The 23,325-nt window shown below is 47.3% G+C and overlaps 7 protein-coding genes across 7 annotated transcripts; 3 read left to right on the top strand and 4 right to left on the bottom strand.

Annotated features, from left to right (window-relative positions):
* Positions 1-607: 607 nt before the first annotated feature.
* EDB91DRAFT_1245034 (uncharacterized protein) lies at positions 608-1,323 on the top strand (the record flags this gene model as incomplete). Its single annotated transcript, XM_041322485.1, has 3 exons — positions 608-830; positions 885-992; positions 1,049-1,323. 3 exons carry the CDS (start codon positions 608-610, stop codon positions 1,321-1,323), a joined length of 606 nt encoding a protein of 201 aa, XP_041180647.1.
* Positions 1,324-4,299: 2,976 nt separating this feature from the next.
* EDB91DRAFT_1079309 (uncharacterized protein) lies at positions 4,300-5,213 on the bottom strand (the record flags this gene model as incomplete). The annotated part of the gene is made up of 2 exons (XM_041315117.1): positions 4,300-4,876; positions 5,149-5,213. The coding sequence occupies 2 exons, from the start codon at positions 5,211-5,213 to the stop codon at positions 4,300-4,302; spliced, it is 642 nt and encodes a 213-aa protein (XP_041180646.1).
* A 1,302-nt stretch (positions 5,214-6,515) lies between these two features.
* Positions 6,516-7,788, bottom strand: EDB91DRAFT_1245033 (thaumatin; the record flags this gene model as incomplete). Its single annotated transcript, XM_041322484.1, has 11 exons — positions 6,516-6,622; positions 6,678-6,761; positions 6,811-6,900; positions 6,955-7,047; positions 7,099-7,162; positions 7,216-7,314; positions 7,367-7,399; positions 7,450-7,486; positions 7,535-7,575; positions 7,631-7,637; positions 7,691-7,788. 11 exons carry the CDS (start codon positions 7,786-7,788, stop codon positions 6,516-6,518), a joined length of 753 nt encoding a protein of 250 aa, XP_041180645.1.
* Positions 7,789-9,100: 1,312 nt separating this feature from the next.
* On the top strand, positions 9,101-10,441 carry EDB91DRAFT_1079307 (uncharacterized protein; the record flags this gene model as incomplete). The annotated part of the gene is made up of 7 exons (XM_041315116.1): positions 9,101-9,130; positions 9,164-9,252; positions 9,402-9,426; positions 9,547-9,600; positions 9,768-10,113; positions 10,139-10,329; positions 10,382-10,441. The coding sequence occupies 7 exons, from the start codon at positions 9,101-9,103 to the stop codon at positions 10,439-10,441; spliced, it is 795 nt and encodes a 264-aa protein (XP_041180644.1).
* Positions 10,442-10,452: 11 nt separating this feature from the next.
* Positions 10,453-11,499, bottom strand: EDB91DRAFT_1113353 (uncharacterized protein). The gene is made up of 4 exons (XM_041317846.1): positions 11,307-11,499; positions 11,135-11,254; positions 10,895-11,085; positions 10,453-10,839 (listed from the first exon to the last, which is right to left on the bottom strand). The coding sequence occupies exons 1-4, from the start codon at positions 11,446-11,448 to the stop codon at positions 10,774-10,776; spliced, it is 519 nt and encodes a 172-aa protein (XP_041180643.1). The 5' UTR covers positions 11,449-11,499; the 3' UTR covers positions 10,453-10,773.
* Positions 11,500-14,563: 3,064 nt separating this feature from the next.
* On the bottom strand, positions 14,564-15,066 carry EDB91DRAFT_1079305 (uncharacterized protein; the record flags this gene model as incomplete). The annotated part of the gene is made up of 3 exons (XM_041315115.1): positions 14,564-14,649; positions 14,706-14,807; positions 14,865-15,066. The coding sequence occupies 3 exons, from the start codon at positions 15,064-15,066 to the stop codon at positions 14,564-14,566; spliced, it is 390 nt and encodes a 129-aa protein (XP_041180642.1).
* Positions 15,067-15,830: 764 nt separating this feature from the next.
* Positions 15,831-22,634, top strand: EDB91DRAFT_1113335 (glycosyltransferase family 24 protein). The gene is made up of 27 exons (XM_041317845.1): positions 15,831-16,033; positions 16,102-16,856; positions 16,911-17,193; positions 17,287-17,680; positions 17,748-17,943; positions 17,994-18,070; positions 18,125-18,412; positions 18,486-18,708; positions 18,769-18,863; positions 18,911-19,216; positions 19,272-19,411; positions 19,474-19,614; positions 19,682-19,781; positions 19,835-19,900; positions 19,951-20,012; positions 20,061-20,654; positions 20,709-20,820; positions 20,879-20,974; positions 21,026-21,369; positions 21,416-21,452; positions 21,498-21,509; positions 21,563-21,629; positions 21,676-21,710; positions 21,762-21,788; positions 21,846-21,858; positions 21,916-21,974; positions 22,031-22,634. The coding sequence occupies exons 1-27, from the start codon at positions 15,915-15,917 to the stop codon at positions 22,259-22,261; spliced, it is 4,872 nt and encodes a 1,623-aa protein (XP_041180641.1). The 5' UTR covers positions 15,831-15,914; the 3' UTR covers positions 22,262-22,634.
* Positions 22,635-23,325: the final 691 nt, after the last annotated feature.

The raw sequence follows: 23,325 nt of genomic DNA, 5'->3' as shown, positions 1-23,325 counted from the left end.
CAAGTTAAGGTTGTGCCCCTGATTACTTTCACCGACATCTCCGGGCGAATCTGTTTTTACGAGGACGCTACTCAAGAGCCCGTCGTTGCCCAGCATATTAACGAAGATCTCCTTTCCCTTAGTCTGTTGAGGGGAGACTATGTTACACCACAATAGAAGCATCAAGGCGAGGATCCAAGCGTTCAGATGACAGGCAGAGTCATAAACCAAATGAATACACGTACCGCACCCCTGCATTGAGCATGGTCACCCTTGCACCAAACATGGTCCTGTGCCCTTGAAACGAGAATCGTTTGGGAACAACGAAAACAATGTATCCATGTGCCCGCTTCATGAGGCTAAGGGACCCGAAGTGCAACCGATGTCATACTCGTGAGATTCCGGAGACATAAGCGCCCCTATGAGCTGATCAGTCCAATCTGTGTAGAAAGCACCACTTCGACTGATTTGTGCTTGCACTACATCATGACATGTCCCAAGACGAGGCAGAAATTTTTCAGTGCTGTGTTTGCCACGTTCATGTAGAGGGAAGGCAGCGGGGGCGATGTTTGAGTATTTAAGATGAAGTTTCACCTGACGAATGAATGTAATGACTCACTACTCCTCCATGGAGCAAGCCCATTGTCGATCTTCGTTCTCTCCTATTTCAGAGGCTTTCGACATAATGCAAGATGATGCCACAAAGCGTACATCCAAGCAGAAAAAGTCCATACAGCAACGGCAATACAGAGACAAGGAGGTTGACAGCTTTGCCGAGCTTCGCGAAGCCATTCGCGAAGTGACAGATGATCAAGAAACCCCCGGGACGAGACACGAGACACTATCGAAAGGTGAGTACACTAAAGGAAATGAGCCAGCGGGAAGATTCACCATGTGGCTACTAGCTGCACAATACATTAGGCAGCTTAGCTGGATGAATCTGAGGTTGCATCAGCACCTGAGCATCCTGAAATTGTCTCAAATGAATGACGAAAGCTGCGTGACGATACCCAGTAGGTGGCGGCCACTGCGAATCCCTGCGCAATTGCCTGATACACAGACTTTACAGCGCAATTACCTACTATGCCATTGCACTGGAGCAGTGATATCGATCTGGCTGTCATGCACCGAACGACAGACATCATACCACAAAGCACACTGCACGACTTTTCCATCGGCGTGAGCTCTGGGGTGTGTGGTGACGCCACCGTGCCGGAGGGTGCGCAGGACCAGACGAACACCATTCCACGACGTAGTGACAGCTTGAGACAGATCAACCACTATACGTCCTCTAGACACCCCTTGAACCAGTCTCACATCTCCTATGACATATATTCATACTAGAAACGGAAGCATATGTAGAATAGCACCTACCACATTTTCTGTAACAGCACGGTTATAATCGACGAAGTATCCGGCTCCTGCGTGAGATGTATTGAGGGTGTTCATGGAATGGCCGTAAATGCATTTACGCGCCTTACTTGTAAGTAATTGTGAAAGGCGATGTAGTTCTGCTAGGAAAACACGCCTCACCCGGTATCCGGTACTAGAATGCCGAGCGTTTCATAAGGTGAATGCAACCCGATAGCTCGGGGAACTTGTAATAGTGAATACAAGGCGAGTTCAAAAAATATTCAAAACACTGTCATAGTAGTGATGGGCGAGGCTTTATCTGTGACAGATCACTGTAAAAACGGCTAGATTTAAAGCCTGGGATGTAAAGGTACCCACTGCAGTTGAGGGCACGGAAAACCATTCAACGATGAATATATGTCGTTCGCTTCCCCTTGTGAGCTAATACGCGAATGGATTAGATCTGATGTAACAGATATGGCAGGTTGGGAGCTGACTGTTTGCGCGCTAGGTATGCACCTTTATTAGAAGAAACCTTCTTCTGTAAGTCTGGCTAATAGGTGTGCATGCTGATGGGGAGCCCTCAATGTGCATAGAAGTTCCCCGGGACACACACCTCACCCTGTGGGAATAATGCATTATTTATTGTAATTACAAGACACAGCTAATGCATTAACAGTTGTAATGGCTAAATGATACATTACATAATGATAACTGTTAATTTTGGTTAGAGTTTGAGGTTAGATGTTGGATGTTAGACAGTTTGTTAGACAGTTGAGTAGTTAGTTAGAAGTTAGTGGTTAGTGGTTAGTTAGAGTTAGTTGGTGATTAGTTAGTGGTCAGCTATGATTATATTCTGCCTTGGAAGGTTAAATGTTAAATTAAAGGTTGGTGCACTGGTAGTTACAATAGTTAATGCATTACATTAGTCTTGTAACTATCATTAATTAATGCATTAAAATGACATGGTAGCCTCCCGAGTGATATACCTAATAGAACGATATATCTACTGGTTTGTTAGCATAAAGTGAGGGATGATGTTGGTTGAATCCGCAAGTTCTCTACCTTGGCAAGATTCTAGGTTCGGATGAGTATATTGAAACTATGAATCTCCCTCTGACCAGTAATTTCAAAGGGCCGCCGCCAACTCAAGCCTCATCATTTTGGTCAGGGGCGCATGTCAACTGTAAGCACGCTGGCTTACCTGAGTTCCCATACTCAGTATATATACTGTTGCTGATACTGAAAGCTAAGCTTTCAGTATTCTACCTTTTGGTGTAATGGTTATGTGCATGTGGCAGTCTGACCAACTTACATCGACCTCCCTAATTAAATTTTTACGTCACTAAGAAGTGCTGCTAGTGAATCCTGAGAGATAGGAATTGATGTGTTAATGTATGTATGATGGCATCCTATGGCGTCTCTTCACAGCGTGGGAGTCGATAATTTTAACTTTTGCTTGCCATTGATGGCTCATTTGATGACCCGGAAATGGTTTGCTTCACATGCTTGACTAGGCAGAGATTCATGTGTAGGAGATTGTTACAGGGACATTACGTAAACCCCTTGGACCAGCTTATTCTCTTTTACCTATCTTTCATCACCGCTATCCGTCGCCACAGTGACTTTCATCTTTCTGTTCTCTTGGCTTATCTGTACTGGCTGATCATTCTCGCACCGCTTATCTGGTTTACCCATTATCTCTGACTCATACCCTATGCCCTTACCGCATTGTCGGTACTACCCTTGACCCTTACCGTTCAACTGGTATCTTCTGCTTTTTGTATATAAAGGACTCCATACGCTGTAGTAGTCCTTAACTTGAATCTACTCAGTATCATGCCTTAAACCTCAGGACAGAGGGATAGCACGAAAGCTAGATAGCAAGCCTCATCGCTTCTATCACATTTACACTATCTTCTACTAGACGTTCCGTCTAGTAGTCTTACCTTGAAACTCATCGCAACACTAGATTGGTACTCCTTGTGGGTATCTAGTGCGGAACCAACTGAGTTCGTAACAGAGATAGGTCCGCTAGAAGACCTATCAAGTCTAGAAGGTCCTGGATCAGCTTACTATGGTTCTAGTCTCCGCTAGCCAGACATATAGAAGAAGGAAGGCAGTCATTCCAGGCTTCCAATCCAGCTATAATGGTTCCATGAAGGGCCTTGAATGATGGCAAGTGACCATGATATATGATAACTGGGACCTTTGGGCTTAAATCATTTCAGCAGGATATGCCTCCGATATTAATATTGGCAGGTTCACTGAGGAAGACTGGTCGTGCTCATTGTCACAATAGTTGAGTGCTAGCGTGGAGCTTTTTTTGCTTAGGCCTTGAGCCATCTCAACATGTCGACTTCGCTTCACTGCAGAAAAATGCAGATTATGTCTGGGACGCATCTGGCATGAATCTAGACATTCGCACCACATTCGTCGCACATAACACTCACATCACAGCAGCGCTGGGATTTCATACTAATCCTCTCATTATGACCAGATCCTTGCAATATTCTACCCACTGTTGAATTCAGGATCATTTTTTTTGTCTAAGTCCAAAGTTCTGTGTGCATAGAAACCCTTGACCCAGCCACAACACTTCTTGCACTGACATGACGACGAACACTAACTGCATACAACTCCAAGGCTATGACGTATGTTCGTCCATTTCATGTATTTGCCTGCTATACTAATAATGATACATGGCTGCTTGTGTACCAGCCTAAGGAGATAAGAGAATGTTGAAATCAGCATCTGCCCCAGAGTACCAAAGATTTCCCTCGCAATGGTGAGGTGACGACGCTCGCAGGAGTTTTCACATACTGAAGCATTGATTCATTTCTTTGTTTTGGTTCTGTAAGTGGCTAGTTCTTCCCTGCAACAGTACAATTGTTGTCTACTGAAGGGAGCAGTGTTTTCAAATGGGTGAGTGCTAATCAAAGTTTCCAAACATTCTACTGATATAATTCAGACTAGAATCAAATCGTCTTTCCTTGTGGCAAGATATTTGCGCCATTTATCTTTCCCTTCTCCAATACTCATTGGGTAGCCTGGTAAGTCCTGCACATTGAGTTTCTGGATGCCTAGCAGAATTCTGAAGCTTTCACCTACTAGATCCTTTGTTCTAGTGTTCTGTTTTGTCTTTTGTTGCCGCACGACTACCAAAAGGTATGCACTCTGAATTGCATCATCACTTGCACACTGTTGATCATCCTTCTCTGCCCTCGCATTTGTGGTAGATTGCTGCCCACTGTCATCTACTTGCTCACCCTCGTCATTCTCTATATCTGCACCATCACCTGCTTCAATATATTCAATGCTGACTTGTGCTTTGATGTGTTGCAAATGCTCATCTGCATCTTTCTGTTGCAACTTCAGGTGCAAGTTTTCGGCTTTGAGAAGCTTGTTCCCATTGTACAGGAACTGAAACTCATTTTCTGTTTGGTCTTTCAGTGTCGAAAATTTCGTTTCAAGCTGTTCATGGGCGACAATTGTGGTATTGAGTCTCGCAAGATTCGCAGACACAGTGAGGGGGAGAGTTGAACTGTACTATTACTAGGACATCATACAGTGCTTGTAACTACATCTGAGATCCACCAGTAGTACTGCTATATGATCTACTTGCTACTATAGCCAATGGTTTGCAGCACGAGCAGTAATTGGTGCGCTATAGCCGGCTGCAGCTGCTGGCAGTGGGGGTACTGGGTAGGTGGTTGAGGATTATAGAGCGAACAAATTACACAAGAATCTATGTGAAATGAGACACGAATGCATGAATATTGCGACCAATCGTTTGACATTACAGCTGCAACGGACCTGACAAAAATCTCACACGAGTCTGCTACAGATCTGGAGGTTTTTGCCACATCCATCCCATACATAATCTGCCTTTTTCTGCAGTGCTTGGTATTCCAAATGTTTTTTGCGGCCTTCTACTCTCAGATCAACATATGAAAGTCTACCATATTATGGAGCTGCTGATGCGCATTGTGCTTTTGAGTCAGGACTATATACCATCTGTTCTCAGTCTGATCTCTCTCGTCTTTCACGAAATGCAAGACCATGGAAACTCACGACTGGTCGCTAAGCCCTGAGGTGAAGTAATGCTCTTCATGAACAATGTACTTCTATGTTTGGGTTGCCTTGGGATAATAACATTGTCGGCCCCCATTCTTCGCTCATGAGAAACACGGAGGTGACCAGAGATGCTTTATTTGCAGTCAGCCACGAAGATCAGTGACATAAACTATCTTGGATCTTCTTTTTCATCACTAGTTTTGCATCAAAAGTGTGCGATGCCAACAAACCATGTTCTCTGTGGACGACGGTGAAGGTGCTTGTGTCTGAGGCTACCATGTCATTTTAATGCATTAATTAATGATAGTTACAAAACTAATGTAATGCATTAACTATTGTAACTACCAGTGCACCAACCTTTAATTTAACATTTAACCTTCCAAGGCAGAATATAATCATAGCTGACCACTAACTAATCACCAACTAACTCTAACTAACCACTAACCACTAACTTCTAACTAACTACTCAACTGTCTAACAAACTGTCTAACATCCAACATCTAACCTCAAACTCTAACCAAAATTAACAGTTATCATTATGTAATGTATCATTTAGCCATTACAACTGTTAATGCATTAGCTGTGTCTTGTAATTACAATAAATAATGCATTATTCCCACAGGGTGAGGTGATCACTCGTAGACTCGAGTTCCTGTCGAACAGAGACTGAGATATATATTGTTCTACTAGCTCTCTCGTCGCGTCCGCTCGCTTTTCATAACCATAGTTGAGTCATTATATTACTCATGTTTGTTCTGACCGCGATCAATGAATGAGCTATCAACGCGCGCCTCTCGGCCCTCGGACTCATCTCCGAGGCTTGTGTCGTATGTAACCCAGACATTCAAATCCTGAGGTGGGCTGATTCCTGAAGAGGGAGACTAGGTCGATGTTGTCCATATTTCACGAATAAGGAAGCACTATATAAAATACTTCTGTGTTGTCTTCTGACCTTGATCAGATCAATGTTCTTCAAAACCGACGTGGATTTTATAATTAACATTACATTCGCAAACTGGTACTCAGGACGATCTCCTCCAAACACAAAGTCAAAGTCATATATGTAGAACACACTTGTGCTCATTTCTTGCCGATAGCCCCTTTCCTCACGGGCAAAAGGTAACTGTGAATGCAGCGTTGAGAGAAGAGCTGCAGGTGAATAGAGAAGTCGTGTCATCGTATGCATAAGCGTATGCGTTGGGGCAGTTATCCTCTGCATATGGGCAATCAGTCATGTGCAGACAAGCGAAAGTGAGATAAATGCTTACTGAAGTAGCTATAATACTCAACGCCTGAGGAAGGGCATGTAGCAGGTGTGTCGTACTGACCACTGCAGCAGTTGGGAGAGTTTGCTAGAAGTCAGATAAGCATCTGCATGGTGCAACAGGAGAGAAATCTTACATGGATTACCATCGAGGTTAGCCTCGCACGCACTTTTGCACCCGACAGGGAAGCCGGTAGAGTCGTAAGGGCCTTGGAGTGGTGCTGGACCTGAGCATGGAAGGTCCGTCAGGAATTTGACCTGTCAGAGTGCGATTTACTCACAGTTAGGCCCCAGGTCCACGGGGCAACTTGGAACCCCACACCCGACATTATTTGTGATACTGACGGGCAAATTATACCCATCGACAAGAGACACTATGATAGGGAGTTAGCCTGACTGACGACTTCGGCTCAGCTCACACGCACCGTCATAGTAATCAACACCTCCTGAACCCAATGTGAATTCAGCAAGAGTGGCAGGAGGGACACCCTGATGACCGAGACGTCAGAACACTGAATCGTCTAACAGTAGACATTTTTTACCGTGCCGGTGGTGGTGCTGCACACTAATCCTCCGTTGCAACCACCGTCGAGGCAAGAATTCGGGCCGGGGTTGGTGCTGAAGTCACAGTCACGCCGTCCCTATTATAATATGAGAGGGTGAGAAAGGATGGTGATTATAGTGCAAACCAACCCAGATTCGTCCAGCAGTCCAGGCGCTCGGGACCTGTTGTCAGTCAGTCAAACAGGTCAAGACCGATGGAACATTATACGTACTTGGAAGGTGACGGCAGTATACTCTGCGGCCTCCCAGCTGGTTGACGTTCAGCTCAGGTTCAAGTGGTGGGTGTAAAATGCCTACCCAGTCGTGTAGCTAGGCAGTGTGCCAGAGCCGGTGAACATCTAATCAGTCATAAGTAAAGATAACATCGCTAGCGCAGCATGGGTAGAAACATACTGCGGGCCTGCAATCGCGTCTTCATCATCAATACAAATAAGAGGAAGGATACGGACATACCAAATGGTGAAAGGACACGCATTGTACACAGTAATGGTGCGCTGAGCGAGCGCTCCTGACGCCAAAGCAAGGGAAGACGCTGCAAGAAGATATTTCATGATACAATGCGCAATTGAACCCAAGTATGAAGATACCTTCACCATTCTCCCGACCGCCCCTTTTATAGTTTTTAGCTAGCGCTTGAGAATCTGCAAAGACAGTGCAGAAATATGCTAGGGAACAATATGGAATATCATCTGTTTAACCTAACCTGTGCTCAAGGGCATGCAACGCCGGGGGGCGGGATCCATCATATGGAGCGTAGTACAGATCTGTCGCACTCTGTCGTACCTCCGAATGAATAGTTCGTCCTGCTGATATCTAAATTTAGCGTTGAACGTAAGGATGGAGGAAACATTGATGATTTGGTACTAGCAGAAGGGGGGAAAGATCCCGTCATCCACACTTGTTTCTGGCCTCCACTGACCATCAAGTAAAGTGCCAAAAGAATGAAGCTATTCTCCAGAAGTGACCACAGAAGTGTGTCAGCAATTTCGCCCCTGCAGCTCAATCTTAGCTGCGCATGGAACATGTGCCTGGAGTTGAAATGAGTTCAGTACTCAGGTGTTCTGAGTCGTGAGGGGCTTTGATTCTCCGCGCACCTAAATTTCTGAACAATGCTGGAAAACGACCGAGATGGCGCCCGTGTCTACATACGGTCCCCAGCGCGTGATACAGTCCAAGATGTCACGAGTCTCCATACGTATAGCTGAAAAGAGGATGGTTATCATTTCTCCGGTGACTAAATATGTTGCAAAACAGCACTAGTAGTAGTGCTAGGAGGCAGTGTCAGAAACGACGGCACCATATGGACGGTTTCTACCATCGCAATGCATTGTAATATTCGTCAGAATCGTTTTCTAAAGTCATCGGAAAATTGCATGAATGATTGCGGTAGGGTCATAAGATACAGCGCAAAGGGTACGGTTAGAAACGAACCTTGACATGGACACGTCGCACACAACTGATGATGATTTGGAACCGGAGCAAAGGCACAGCAAGCGCTGATGCGGATCATGCGCAGAATTGGCAGGTGAAAATGTGTTGATCTGAATGATCTGACCAAGCTTGGTCCATACGGAGGCTCAAGATTCTGAATTTGGCTGGTCTGTGTCAAGTTTCTACAGAGTCCAAACTTGACGCAACTTCGTGACAAGTTCTACTGAAGGTGAGGTGCTAGTGTCCATACAGGGAAACTTCAAATCGAGGCACTTGCCAACATCTTCTACCTGTGACTGTCACGACTCGCCAGCTCGAATCTCGCAAAGGGGAGTCCTTTGGCCAGCGGAGGGAGCTAAAGAAGTCGATGTTCGGAGAACCAACAAGCCGGTCGGTCGGAACCGACGTTCGAAGTTGAATCAACTCAGAACCATGGGTATAACGGACGCAAGCGGACTAAAAGTTTTCGTTTCCCACTTTCGATTTCAACTTTAGTTTTCGGCTTTCGACTTCCAATATGGATTTCGCATCGCAGATGTGGATTCAACTTGGCCAGTGGACGGGTTGCTTCCGTTCGCATTAACGTAGCTCTAGGTGAAAGATTGAAAGCTTGCTGCGGTGCCTTGTACATAGTTAGTGGTAAGCGGTAGGGGTTATTTACGCGCTGTTTGCACCAACAAGCTGATATTTGGTTGTGTTGAGGTGTTAGTCCGCCGTTAACTTGTGCGTCTAGGTCCCTGGGCATCAAAGTGACTGCTGTGTGTCCTCAGAGCTCTGCCCACCTTGTCGTGTAACTCCCTTTGGTGTGCCGGGGGGCGAAAAACATAGGCAGAGCTAGTTTACCTCAATTAGTACCACTGGGATCCCGCTCATTCCAGACTGCCGGTACGAGCGCCACGCGTGGCTCCCCTCAGTGGGATCTCGTTGAATCGGTAAGTCTCAATCTAGTATTGGCTCCTTTACCTCCCCTCCTTACCATGAGGCTGGTATGGCCCGTTTTGCCCCAAGCCGAATGGTGGAGTATCACGCTCTCGTTCCCTCATCCATCACCGATTTTTTTTAGTTATATTTACTCATCACACTAACGCACTTGACCCAGGCCAAATTGCAACATGCATGCAGCCGAAGTTCTCTCTTCTGGCGTCTCACACTCGTCAACAACCTCTCCGTATCACCGGCTCTCATCGTCCTAGTCTCCGCAGGCGGCTCAGACGCAAGCATGATCAACAGCTACGGCGGACTCGTACTCGGCATCACAGCCCTCGACGGGCTTCTCCTCGGTTCCAAATTCTTCATTATGGAAATCAGTGCCATGCGCTGGGTCACTCGTCTCCGTGACACCGCTTTCAGCCGTGTTCTCAGCCAGGACAAGAGCTGGTTTGACCGTCCTGAGAACGGTGCAGCCAAGCTTACCCAAGTCATCGTGAAAGATGGAGATGATGCGTGTACGCTGATCGCTGTGGTGTCTAGATCGTTGCTGTTGGCGCGATGATGACTGTTGGACTTGTCTGGGCTATGGCTTGGGGGTGGCAGTTGATGTTTGTTGGGCTGGCTATTGGGCCTGTTTTGTTGGAGTTATGGGTCTGCAGACGGGTTTGATGGCCAAGTGCGAGGTGCACAATAAGAGGGCTCGTGAGGAGGTTGCGAGGGTGTACTACGAGGTGAGTTTCATCTTTGCTGTTGTTATGAGTAACATTCTGATTTGTTCTCTAGTCGATTCTCAACGTCCGTGGTATTCGCGCTATGTCTCTTGAACCTGTTCTTCAGGCTTAATTCGACAAGGCCGCTTCGCAGTGCCTTTCCACTGATGTACATGGTGCATTCGTCGAGTACAAGTGCGCTCCATCCGCTGGCTGCGGACATCTGTTGTACGGCGGCAGCATTAAGTTTCAGGAGACTAGATAACGAATCACTTATGTCGTCTTCACTTTGATTCGTTCTTAAAGCTCGCTTGATCCTCATAGATCTCTCCTCCTGTATCCATCCTCAGTCTAGACTCATCGGATAGCAAATATTAAAGCTCATCTGACGCCATCGCGTCAATTTAATATTTCATCTCCTCTTCATCTTCTTTTAGATAACGCGTTCATACAAAGGCAAACTATCTATCGCAGGATGATAAGCTGATTATACGGTGGGCAGTAGCAGGACGCAGTACTCGGACTCTTTAAGTGAGCACACGCAATTCTATTACACGTAATATATTTGTTCACTACGGTTGTAAAGCTGGTGATCCAGGCTCCAATGACCAATGTTCCCCAATGACATGTTGGTATCGCACAGTTCATAGCCTGTGCTGGTGACAAATGACTGTAATTCGGTTGGCGGTGTGACATCTGCAACCTGGAATGCGACGCCGTTTGGCTCGATAAAACAGTCGTAAAGTATGGGAGAATGCAAGTCCTCCGTGCAACGACCTGTTGGCTATCAATTACATAACGTGACCCGTGGACAGAAGATGCTTACTAATCGGTGTCTGGAGCCCTCCGACACAACTCGGTGGTTTGTCGGACCCGGGACGGGATTTGCAAAGCTGGTACTGCAACTCTGCGTTCAACACATAAAGCTCCCTAATCAGCCGCGCAGCTGAACAAACCAGTCAACTAGTTTCCTATTCTCATTCATTATATGCACGCACCTTTCTTCAGGACATCTTGTCTCGTCCTGGGGTCTACTTCTCCTCTAGTGGCGTGATAAATCTCTGTCCGTACCAAGGAAAACCCATCCAGTTCCTTGTTCCTGTACTTCTTTTGCAAGACTGACTTTTTTTGCTTTGGCATTGCTTGCTGAGGTATTCAGGTGACAATAAAGCAGCTGATACGAAGACACGGTATGCATGAATCCAGTGCTTCACATCTCTTCTTATACCCTGACCACGATTTCGCCATCAATATGCTAACTATCAAGGGTGGGTAACTTACGTCCAGATCCTAGCTGAACGGGATATCGGAATCTAAAATTTATCAATATTCCTCGTCGGCACAGGGTATTTATTTAGTGCCAATCAAGGCATGAAGTTCGAGCGCTAAGCCAAGTAGCTTGGGCGGCAAACGTCCTGGCCATGCCTGGCTTCTTCCGTTATCGTCCGAAGGAAGAGATCATTTGAAGGGAAGTTCCCTCGTTTGGGGAACCCTCACATTGGTGCACATGGTTGCGGTGTCTTCTACTGAGCAGAAAAGAAGGCTCGCCTGACGTTATGTGAGTACCGGACTCGAACGGTGCACATAAACCAGTGCATGGCGTCCACCCAAAGCGCTCTAGTAGTGCGACTTGTACCTCGTGAGAGAAACACACGTCTTTTAAGCTTCAAGCGCCAATTAATAGCGCACGCATTGCATCCTTCTGGGTTGAATTTGCTAACGGTTACAGAACAATGTTAAGTTGGTCATGTGGAACACCTGATAAGCGACCATGGCGTCAAAATCTCCGTGCATCCCGCTCATGAAAGTCACGTCTTCAGCTATACAGCAACAGTGGCAGAACTCAAATGGACAGTGGCACCACACCCTTACTGATGACGTACATTATCATACGCATTTGGGCTTGCCGCCATCATTGCAAGGCTCGGGATACTTCTAGCCCGTCGAATCCTTTATTACCTTATGCGGAGTGCCACATTGCAACGCATAGCTAGCCCCCTTTCTTCAAGTCCCTTTGGCATGCGCCTGGCTTCGTCCCTGTACGATATACGTGCTATTCTCTGCGTCGTGCATAATTCGACCGTGCCTTCCACTTACCCAGGTGCCTACCCACCATCATTCCGAGGTTGGCGGCTGAGCCTCATCTTCCACTATGCCAAGACTCATCTTAAAGCAGGTCCAACTCGGATCATGTCATCATCGAAGTGGAAATTAACACAGGGTACGTATGATTGGTGCTCGATCCGGGCCAGTGTCAATCCAGCTTGCTGTAGACAAGTTTTTCGTCCTTTTTAAGATACAAGTGATGGCCGCTGCGCGGCTCGTTTTGTCAAAGATGTCACTGTTTGTTTCTATTACTATAGTCTAGACAAACAGACCGTCAGTGACCCGGTGAGTTCTTGGTGGCAATTATGTAGATTCCGGTGCTTTTACATTGCATTATGACTTTTTATTCTCATGTGCTGGACTTCTTCTCGGCACATTACAATATATTACTTCGACCAAGCAATGTAATCAGTTCTCTGGTTCTCTAATGGATGTAGTGTGATTATCGTCCATCTTCTTGTCCTCCGAAAATAGTATGTGCAAGGTATGGAAATGACTGTATTTAAATTATGATCGCAATGGACGGTCCACGTGTGAGGCGTCAGAAACTATTGAAAGCTATATGTACTTCGACATAGCGTTGGTGCTTAAAGTGTTGTGCGACAAGGTTGCCCCTTCTGAACATTCAACAGACGACTGAGAAATATTCATCATCCACTCCTGAGCTGCAGTGTCACAGGCACCTTCATTTGAGACGTACCAAATGCAAGCGGTTCGCCTGTCTGTTTTCTGAATTCCATAGTGTTCTAGGATTGACCGACCCAACCGCCGTAGGCGGCCGCATATCTAATTTTTCGGTCTTATTTGAGGCATCAAGCAGTGGCTGCTTCGCGAGGTGGCAGGGAGTACCTGATAATAGTTGGACATGCCTTGAAAGAAGTTCCTGAATCCTGATGTGAAATATAACTTGGCGCTACTCGCTACTACAGCCCAGCTATTGATTTTGGTCAAAAACTCAACAGATATTTTGTTGCAAGCTTGTGGTCTTCAGTATATATAACACTCGAATTCGGAGAATCGGAGACTGAGTAGGGAACTGGCCGCTGCGATCAAATTAGGGGGGGGCGCTTTTTGCCCATCCGGTGCCATTGGAATGTGACACGGACAGAGATCGCAACCAGTGCTGCAATGGCATCCCATTAGTAGGTGTGCAGTCACTGGAAAATATAAGCTGGTGCTTGACTCCACGCCCTCAATATGTTCAAGTTCTGGTGTTGTCCCTTTTTCGGTGGCATCCGCAAGAGTGCCAAACCAACGTTATGCAAGAAATGAGCCCAGGAATATCCAGACTATGATGGGCCAGCGCGAAAAACGAGTGCAAGAGAAAGAGGGCGAGAGCCACATTTGGGGCAGACTTGTAGGAATGACGTCGAAATGGAGCAGATGGAGTTGTGCTGTAAAGAGGCGCTTATGATGGGATGGAAGTTTGCGCCCTGGCACGCGAGATGCACGTGGGTGGACGACGATCCAAACTTGTCAAGACATGATTATATGTCGTGGAATGGACAACAGGCCGAACTTCCAGTGAGGAATCGGCACGAGGCTTGGCAGAAATAGCGCACCTGATGTATTATCTTCTTGATCTGGCGGGAAATTACTTGAAAGTGATAGATATAGACGATATCTACGATATATTCGAGTGGGTTTCCGTTCCGAGCTCAAGTGTCGAATCATTGATCGAGCGCTTCCCTTGAACTTCCCAGGTGTTCGGTATTTCATTGGACAGCCTGGCAAAACTTGACTGTCTGGCGCTTATGTTGTACAGCAAGTACACTTGGCGCCCGCTAATACTAGAATGTCTGTTCCACGAGGTCGCATGCCTAGCGCAGGAATTTCTGCACGCAATCCTTATGTCTGTTGGCGCATAGCACACAGCATCATGTAAAATTGCATCGAAGTGAAATTTGTGCCATGTGGCCCATGCCCGACGGCAAAATTTTATAGTATCCGGAAGAAAACGCGAACTCTAGAGACAATGGACATTCCTGCACGGTAATGGTTCTACTTGGGTTCTACTCTTAGAGTTTCAACAAAAAACCTGTTCAGGTACTGGGTCATTGATCGGCCAACGGTCAAAGATTGGCGTTTTTCGTGCATGCGTTGAAGAGCCGCTAGTTTATCGCAAAAACAACTCTGGTAGGGATTAGCCTCATACATATCGCCAGCTGAACCCATCGGTTGCATTGAACTCAAAATCATTGAGCCACGGCCAGTCGGGCAATTGGTGGACTTGCGCTAGGCACAATAGCTCAGTATTCTCGTACTATATCTCATAAGTGAAGGAAGCTCACCTGGATGACTGTTGAAGACTGCTGCACTGTCGTCAGGCTGTGCATACGGCGATTTCTGGAGTTCCTTCAAGCGACGATGAAGGTGCTTGATCACCTCTGTGGCTGTGGTGAAGATTTAATGACACCGCGATTAGGGGCTAGTTCTCGAAACTTGATTACCTTTGACAATTGTCTCAAGTCGAGTCAGATTATCAGTGCTTCGAGTTATATCACGAAGTGATTTTTGGAGTTGCGCGAGTGCTTCCTTTTCGTTTGCTCTGTACTGCCGTTGTAACATGGCCTTGTCCTGAGCTGAACTTCCACGCTCGGCGTCAACGGGGTGCGATTGAGGATGATAAGACGAATGCATGACGGAAGACATTTCAATGATGTAAAGATTACCTTCAGTAGTGGATTTTATACCGGTCATCGACGCATGCGAGTACAAGGAGGACACAGGGTACTCGTGACACTCGGGCGAGAGCAGGCACAACCAATGTCGTCCATAAGCCAGAACGTATGGCACGTTCAAGTTGACAAGAGTCGCTTGCGCACTCACTATGGCACTGTTTGTAAAGATCTAATCGATAGACAATCGTGGACATGCATCTGTAGAAATCATCGTGTGAAGCGACAGAGTTCCAGCGGATGATCGATGAGGGTTTCGGACGATTCGCGGTTGTTAAAGCCCGGCATCTCAGAGTATATCTCAGCGACAGTACGAGGCTCCGGCACAGCATATTCGACAGTATCCAACATGCACCCACAGCCGCGGTGATGCGAGTTGTCCGGAGACAGCTGTTTTATACGTGGAAGTTTTGCTCGAACTTCAGTGGGTAGTAAGTACTAAGTATAAAGGTTTACATTGTTAGCATCGGTATGACATTGGATCGTCGGCCTACAGCTCAATCGATATCGGATGGATCTAGCGTCAGTACTAAAAAGGTTTACCTCGGTAAGTACCCGCTGAAAAGTCCCTGACCGTATTTTGATACTTGAGTCTATGTCTCGGAAGAGCGCGGGGAAGAGACCGGTTCCGTTGCGAACACATTTTAGGCCAAATCTAAATATTAGAAAACAAGCACCTACAATAGTCACGTGGTGATGTGTATTAGTACTGCGTGTCAGTGTCAGTGTCCCCAGTCAAGCAACGCAAGCTGAGTATCGATATTTAGAAGATAGATTTTGCAACGGTTTGGCTCAAGTACTAGGTGGTACGAGTCAGCAGTAATGCGTTCTGGCGCACTTGTTGTCCTTGGATGCGCGTTGCTTGTTTCCAGCGCGTCGCCCCCAGTCAGTGTATCTTTGCGTTCATCTTTCAGTGCCGCAGATCCATTACTTGAGGCATTGTAAGTTCGAACTATTCGACTCTCGGGTGCAGCTAACACCAGCTAATATCATATGTGACTTACTACAGAGAAACCCTGGCCCTTGCCTCTCCCGGTCACCTATTTTCCCTCCTTAATCATTTTCCGCTCCCGCTGAAACCCACAACCCCAGAAGAATCGCATAAGGCCGTCTTAGATCTCGCTAAAATTTACCTTCTGCCTCCGGAGACGGCTGCTGTGAATGTTGGGCTAGCTTTACACGTTGCAAGTCCAAAGCTTGCTGCACAGCACATACATGAAAGTGGAAGAGCAGGATGCGAAGATTGGGTAGATTGGTATGGAAATATTGCATGCAATGCAGAAGAACTCGAGCGTCTCGTCGAGATTTCTGCTGCCGCCTCGGATTCCGAGTCCCAACCAAAAATAAAGCACCTCCAAACAGATCATACTCCACCTCTTCAGCCCTCACTCGATGCCCCCAGATGGACAGCAATACACTACGCCGATCCTATGTCACCTGAATTCAAATCACTACACGGCGCACTACTCTCTTTCAATCCTGACGTGGAGTACGTGCTACGATGGGCTCGGCCTATTATTGCAACAGATGAACCATATTTATCCGGGTACGGCGTTGCACTGGACTTGAAGAAGATGGATTATCTCGCTGTGGACGACCGGAAGCGTGCTTCTACCTCCCAGGACGGTTTCCATGACAAGGAGGGTCAAGAAGGAATCGAAGAAGACGTACTGAGCTGTATATTTGAGTCCATGCCTTACATTGATAGCGAAATGGAGGAGAAAGTTGCCGGAAACAATCCTTTGAGTAAAGAGGAAATTCAAGGTAGTGCACTTTTCATATTTTCATATTACCCAGCGCTCATCTCGTATGACGTAGACCTCGGCGTCAAAGCAGCGTCTTTCCTGGCTCTCATTTCTAACCCCACGTCCCTCCCGCCAATCGTCTCTTCATGCTTATCGGACAAATCGCTCACCCCGCTGAATGTGTTGTATGCCCTGTCTACAAATTTTCCGCACTATGCAGCTCCACTTGCGCGCAAAGTTAGTGTGCCGGACACAATACGAGACGAAGTGCAAGACAACTGGGGAAAGGCAATGATGGGTGTGAACATGGTATGGGTTAATGGAAGGGTGCTAGAGGGTGAAGTTGGGATATTTGGGTGGGTTTGCTGCCTTTGCTTTCTTCCTTTATTCTCCCGCCGCCTCTTGCGTCGCGTTCTGAAATTCTGTTCTCTGTTCTGATCTAAGTTCAGGCTTCTACGCAACTTTGCGCGAGAACGCGCTCTTATTCGCTCCCTCGTCGAACTTGGTATGTCGCGGGCGCAGGCCATAGAGTTTGTCATGCACCCGGTGCATTCGGGTGCGTTCGACTCACCTCCGTCGAAATTGAAAGTCAAGAGAGGCACGACGTTGGGCTCAGCCAAGCGCTTTGTCCAAGAGGTTCTGGGCACGGACACCGAGAACGATGCTGAAGCAGAAATTTCTATTGAAGCACAGAAGACATATGATATCCCTCCGAAGTGGGATGACCTCCTCGACGGCTTGGTTGACTCTTCGGATAGGCTTGAGGGGGGTGGCGTTATAGTATGGTGGAATGATATCGAGGACGACACGAAATATGCTGGCTGGGGGACAGACTTGACACAGGTCGGTATATGCGCACATTTGTGGTGTATTTTATGCATGCTCACTTTGTTTCATTTGTGTTACATAGCTCCTTCACTTGCGTCCCACTCAACTTTTTAGCCCTCACTTGCGTTTGCGGGCCAACATCATTAATGTTGTCCTCGCTCTTGACTTTTCGCAGCCGCGTTTCTTTCCCCTCATTGCAAGTCAAGTGGATGGCATCGTCGCCCGCGGGTTTCCTGTCAGGTGGGGAATCGTTCCAGTTTTTGCCAACGACGGGGATGGTACGTACTATTTTCTCTCAACAACAATACTCATTGTCATGCTCGGATAGGCCTTAAAATGGCGAGAATTATTTATTACGTTGCACAGAAATTCAGTCGTCCAGAAGTAGCTTCATTTTTCCGCTCTGTATGACCTTCACTCTGCTCTCATTCTAAATCACTTGACGATCCTCTCCCATAGTTATCCACTGCGCATACGCAGCAGGAGTTCCCTGCTCTGTCCTGGAGTGCTGTCCATGCAGCATTCAACGCTCTTGGAGCATCAGATAATTTTGCGGACATTGGCAGCGGGAAGTTTCCCAGCGTTGAAGAAGCTGTTGAGAGCGCAAGGGGGTGGATGAAGAGGCTTGGTGTGAGCGGCAAGGATGGGGAAGGGTTTGTGAACGGAAGGTGGCATGAAGTGGGGGATAATTTCTTACGAGACTTGCAGAACGAGGCGGTTGGGCAGTTGCAGTTACTACAGGAACTAGTAAGTATTTCAATTTCCCCCCTGACCTCGCTATCTGATTGGCCGTCTCGTTTACTTACCTCCCATCCTTTAGGTCTACCTGGGAGAGCTGACCAGTGCCTCCGTACCGCTCATATCAACGTTCTTTTACGATTTCCCTACAACATTCTCGAGCCGGAATCCGTACATCTTCAGCAAGGCACCATCTTCAGTGCATGCTCATTCGTCAAGTGCTGGGAACCTAAAAATGTTTGATCTTGGCGATGTGAGAAAGCGTACGGGATGGAACCCGCTCACATGCGCATGGGTGACATCGGGTAAATCTTTGCGTCTTACACGTCCAGTTTAGACATCGCTAATTTTGTCCCGCGGTTCAGATGCCGAGAGGACACCAATGAGCATGGCTGTCATTGCCGATTTGGATTCGGCTGAGGGACAAGCACTGGTCCGGGAGGCTGTGGCATTCGTTTCTGTGAGTCATCTGTATCTTCGTCCACTTTCGTGCTCATCCATGTGCAGAGAAAGGAGGCACAATCACGCGTCACATTCCTGCATAACCCCGCTATTGGCTCAGCTGGCGGTAAAGTGTCATCCTTCTTTGCGAGTGTTGGGTCGACAAGCGACCTTGGGGAGCTCTCTCCCGATGTGTTACGACGAGCGCTTGATGATTTAGAAACGCAAGACTCTGCACAACTGTTTATTGCCGAAGGAGTACGGTTGCAATTGGATTCGCAAGCACACACAGCGTTTCTGACCACGAGTCGTCTTCTCGCGCGCGAGGCGGGTCTCCAGCCTGGAGAACAAGCCATCCTTGTCAATGGCCGAGTACGTGGTTCAGTCTTGTTTCAATTGAACGTGGACAGTAAAACCTCATGCATAGCTCATCGGTCCTATCGGTCCTGCTTCGGAGTTCGTGTCGGAAGACTTTGCGACGCTGGAGACGTATGAAATGAAGAAGCGAGTCAGGCGTGTGGTGCAAGCTATTGAGGATGTTCTTACTGACGGTACAGAGCTTGATACGTGGGTCGTCTACCGTCTAGATCTCTGCCACTTTCGGGTTCTGATATTGATTTTGTGAACAGAGTCGCATATGCAAATATCATATCGATGGCATCATCGATAATCTATGCAGATCAGCAGCCAGATCCGAGTGAGGCTGGATTATTCGACAGCGCGCCGAGACCTAGAACCAGGAATTACAGACTCTTATCCGGCAACTACACGTATGTGTTTTCTCTCACCTGCGTGCAGCGTTGAAATGGCATGTTGACTGAATATCTCTGTTTGCAGGAAATTTGAATTTGGTGATCGAGAGAACGCACTGACGCACCTTGTACTGCTCCTTGATCCCTTGAGTGAAGGAGCACAGAAGTGGATCGCAATCTTGGAGGTACGTCACAATCTCGGACCATAAGACCGTCAAGTTAATGAAGGCGACAATAGAAACACGAGGAACTCTTCCCGGAGGTGTACTTTGAACTGCGCCTCAATCCAGCCCTACATTCCGAAGTATGCAAAATCTTTTGGATTGTTCTTGGCACAACTGACTGGATTCACAGATCCCGCTCAAACGATTTTACCGATATAGCGTCGAGCCTCACGTACAATATGATAACAAAGGGTAGGTGGCTTGTTTTTCTGCTTGTGATAGCACTGAGGAGCAGTCCAGCAACGAGATTCCGGTGCAAGTAACCTTCAATAGGCTGTCCGTAGACCCGATATATACCCTTAGCATGGACGTTCCCCCCTCGTGGCTCGTTCGCCCACGAGAGGCGCTCTATGACCTCGACAACATCCAGCCAAGCACACTCCCACCTGACGGTCTTCATGCTCTTTTCTCGCTTGACTACCTTGTCGTTGAAGGGCATGCACGGGAAACACAGTCCAATAGCCCCCCTCGAGGCGTACAGCTCCAACTTACCACTTCATCATCTACTGCCAATCATACTCCGTCCGTAGTCGACGACACTCAGGTGGTTGCGAATCTTGGGTACTTGCAGTTCAAAGCGCGTCCAGGAACGTTCAAGCTTGGTATTCGCGAGGGAGGTGGCCGTGAGGTGTATGAAATGGCCAGCGTGGGCAGTGAGGGGTGGAATAGTCCCTCCGTGGAAGATTCTGGAGAGGAGTTGACTGTGATGAGTTTTGAAGGACTGACGCTGTACCCCAGACTCTCGCGGAAGCCGGGTATGGAGAAGGTGGATGTGCTGGGGGGACTACCGCAACGCTCAGGCCATTCCCAAATGATAGGCGGTATTTTGTCAAAGTGGGCGATTTTTCTTTTCTTGCCGCTATCGTTGGTCCTGAAGTTTCACCACAGGGTTTCATCTTTTTTCACATCAAAAAGTAAGAGCACGACTGAAGTCGTGGAGACGGCGGCCAAGCAAGCGGACATCAACATCTTCACCGTTGCTTCTGGACTGCTCTATGAGGTGCGTTCCCTTTCCCCGTCTACCAAGCTCCATGCCTCCAACAGTTCTTCGTTTCCAGCGTTTCGCTTCCATCATGATTCTTAGTGTCCTGCGAAACACCAAAAGTACTGTGAAATTCTGGTTCATTGAGAATTTCCTATCGCCTTCTTTCTTGGTCAGTTGACGTGCGGTATCACTTGCAACACGCCTCATTGTCGTATTACAGGAATTCATACCACACATGGCCGAAGAATACGGCTTCCAGTATGAGCTTGTGACTTATAAATGGCCCTCTTGGCTCCGCGCCCAGAAGGAAAAGCAGCGCATTATTTGGGCATACAAGATTCTTTTCCTCGATGTTCTGTTTCCCATGGACCTCGATAAAGTCATCTTTGTCGACGCGGACCAAATTGTCCGCGCGGATTTGCAAGAACTGGTTGACCTCGACTTGCACGGTGCACCATATGGTTATACGCCTATGGGCAATGACAACTATGAGATGGAAGGTTTCCGGTTTTGGAAAACTGGGTATTGGAAAGACTTCTTGGGTGGTCTTCCATATCACATCAGGTGCGTTCATGTGGTTGCACGTTGGATCGATCTGACGCTTCCCCAGTGCCTTGTATGTCGTAGATCTTGTCCGTTTCCGCCAGGTATGTGAGTTACTTCTGTGACGATCCCTTATTGATGGACTTTAGATGGCCGCGGGTGTACGTTGGCTCTTCACCGTGTCCGAGGAGTTTTGGTGACGTTTTTGTTTCAGGACATCCTCCGTGGACAATACCAGATGCTTTCGGCTGATCCAAATTCGCTTGCTAACTTGGACCAAGGTAAGTTGTGCGAGTTTCAAGGAGGCCCGTGCTAACGCAAGCGAAGATCTGCCGAATAATATCCAAAGAGACGTCCCAATAGTGAGTCGGAAATTGTTTTAATGAGTGATGCAGGACATTGATGGTTGCTAGTTCTCTCTTCATGAAGACTGGCTTTGGGTATGTGAACTTGGCTTGAGTGGTCTCGATCTAATACTGATGATGTGGCTGATGTAGTGTGAAACCTGGTGTATGTTATCGACCTCACTCTAGACCTCTCCCTTAACGATCTAACCACTATATGCAGGCAGCGCAGATCGTCTCCATCGTGCCAAAACCATCGACTTGTGCCAGAACCCCCTTACGGTCAGTCCTATCAGACGTTGCCAGCAATCCATCTGACGCATATCTGGCTTCCACAGAAAGAACCAAAATTATCTCGTGCAAGACGTATCCCTGAATGGGAGGAATACGACAACGAGATTGCGCAGTTCGCGGGCAGGTTGGCTGCAGAAGGAAAGATTCATTCGAGTGTTGCTACCGCTCGGTCGGATGTTATTGCGAATGTTGGATCGGCGAAGCCAGCGAACGACGATGACGTTGGGGGTGCTTCGGATGGTGAGGACCTTCAGCATCCGCATGATGAATTGTAGATATGTAGACATCATAGACGATTTTGTTAATGGATCTTTGCTGTGTTGCTTGAGATGTTGATCATTGCCAAGCTGTCGACTCGTGGGTTTATTGTCGTTAGTCCTCATGCTCGGATATGTCTTGACCCGGCCAGGATCCAGAACCAATGCAGTGATTGTGAGGCTTCATAGTGGGTAACTTATATCACAACATTGGTTCTGGAATCTCTCGCGTAATTGATCCTCATCGACCCGCATTGCAGGACAAACGACATACTCGAGAGGAGTCTTAGAACAAAACATGTTTCTCCCCCCGGCCATTGACAAGTCCGCGCGCAGCCTCGTAACGTCACAACGTCACCTGTCGTATTCACGCCTCACCCTGAACTTTGTCTATCGCTGCCAGCTGGCAAGAGATACCTTAAACGGGACAAGCCAGGGTCGAGACTCGACGGCGCTGTGGCGTCAGACTCAAAGGAGATGCTCCACTTTGCTATCCGCACGGAATTTCATAGACTTGAGTTAGACCTACCTTTCTCCCTAATGCAGAGATGCGATCAAATCTTCCTTTCCCACTTAGGACTGGACGGATGATTTTTGATACTTTTTAAAGTTTTTTGACGCACCTACAGTGACTGTAAAACGCAAGAGAGCATACCGTTTTTGATAATTCGGATGAGATCGCCGTGAACGCAGGGTCATGATCGGCTAGCGTCATTGACGTTGAGTAGATATGAAGTCTGAGTAGTATAATCTTATCATGATGCTGTAACACAGAATTTACGGAGAAAGAAAGAATCTTATCATCAAGTGGGCCGATAGGAAGCAGGGGGAAAATTTGGGCGTAAGTAGCTGTTAAAATCTGCAGGGGAGACGCGGTAGAAATAGGTGAGGGCATCGCAGGGTTTGAGTGTGTCGCCTCCGTTCATGTAATTTGATTAAATCCGAACGGCGGGGAAGTACTTACGCTACGGGCTCCACCGATATCAGCAGCTGATGCATGCAGATTTCATAATGATGGAAGTCAGAAATGGCTTTGAGAGACGGATCTGTGCAATGAGGCGTCTAGGAAAGGTAAAGGGACC

Source organism: Suillus paluster (assembly GCF_016628075.1).
Source record: "Suillus paluster strain FC165 chromosome Unknown EDB91scaffold_9, whole genome shotgun sequence".
NCBI lineage: Eukaryota > Fungi > Basidiomycota > Agaricomycetes > Boletales > Suillaceae > Suillus > Suillus paluster.
The sequence above is the reverse complement of the archived record's forward strand: the minus strand, read 5'-3'. Positions and strand labels throughout refer to the sequence as shown.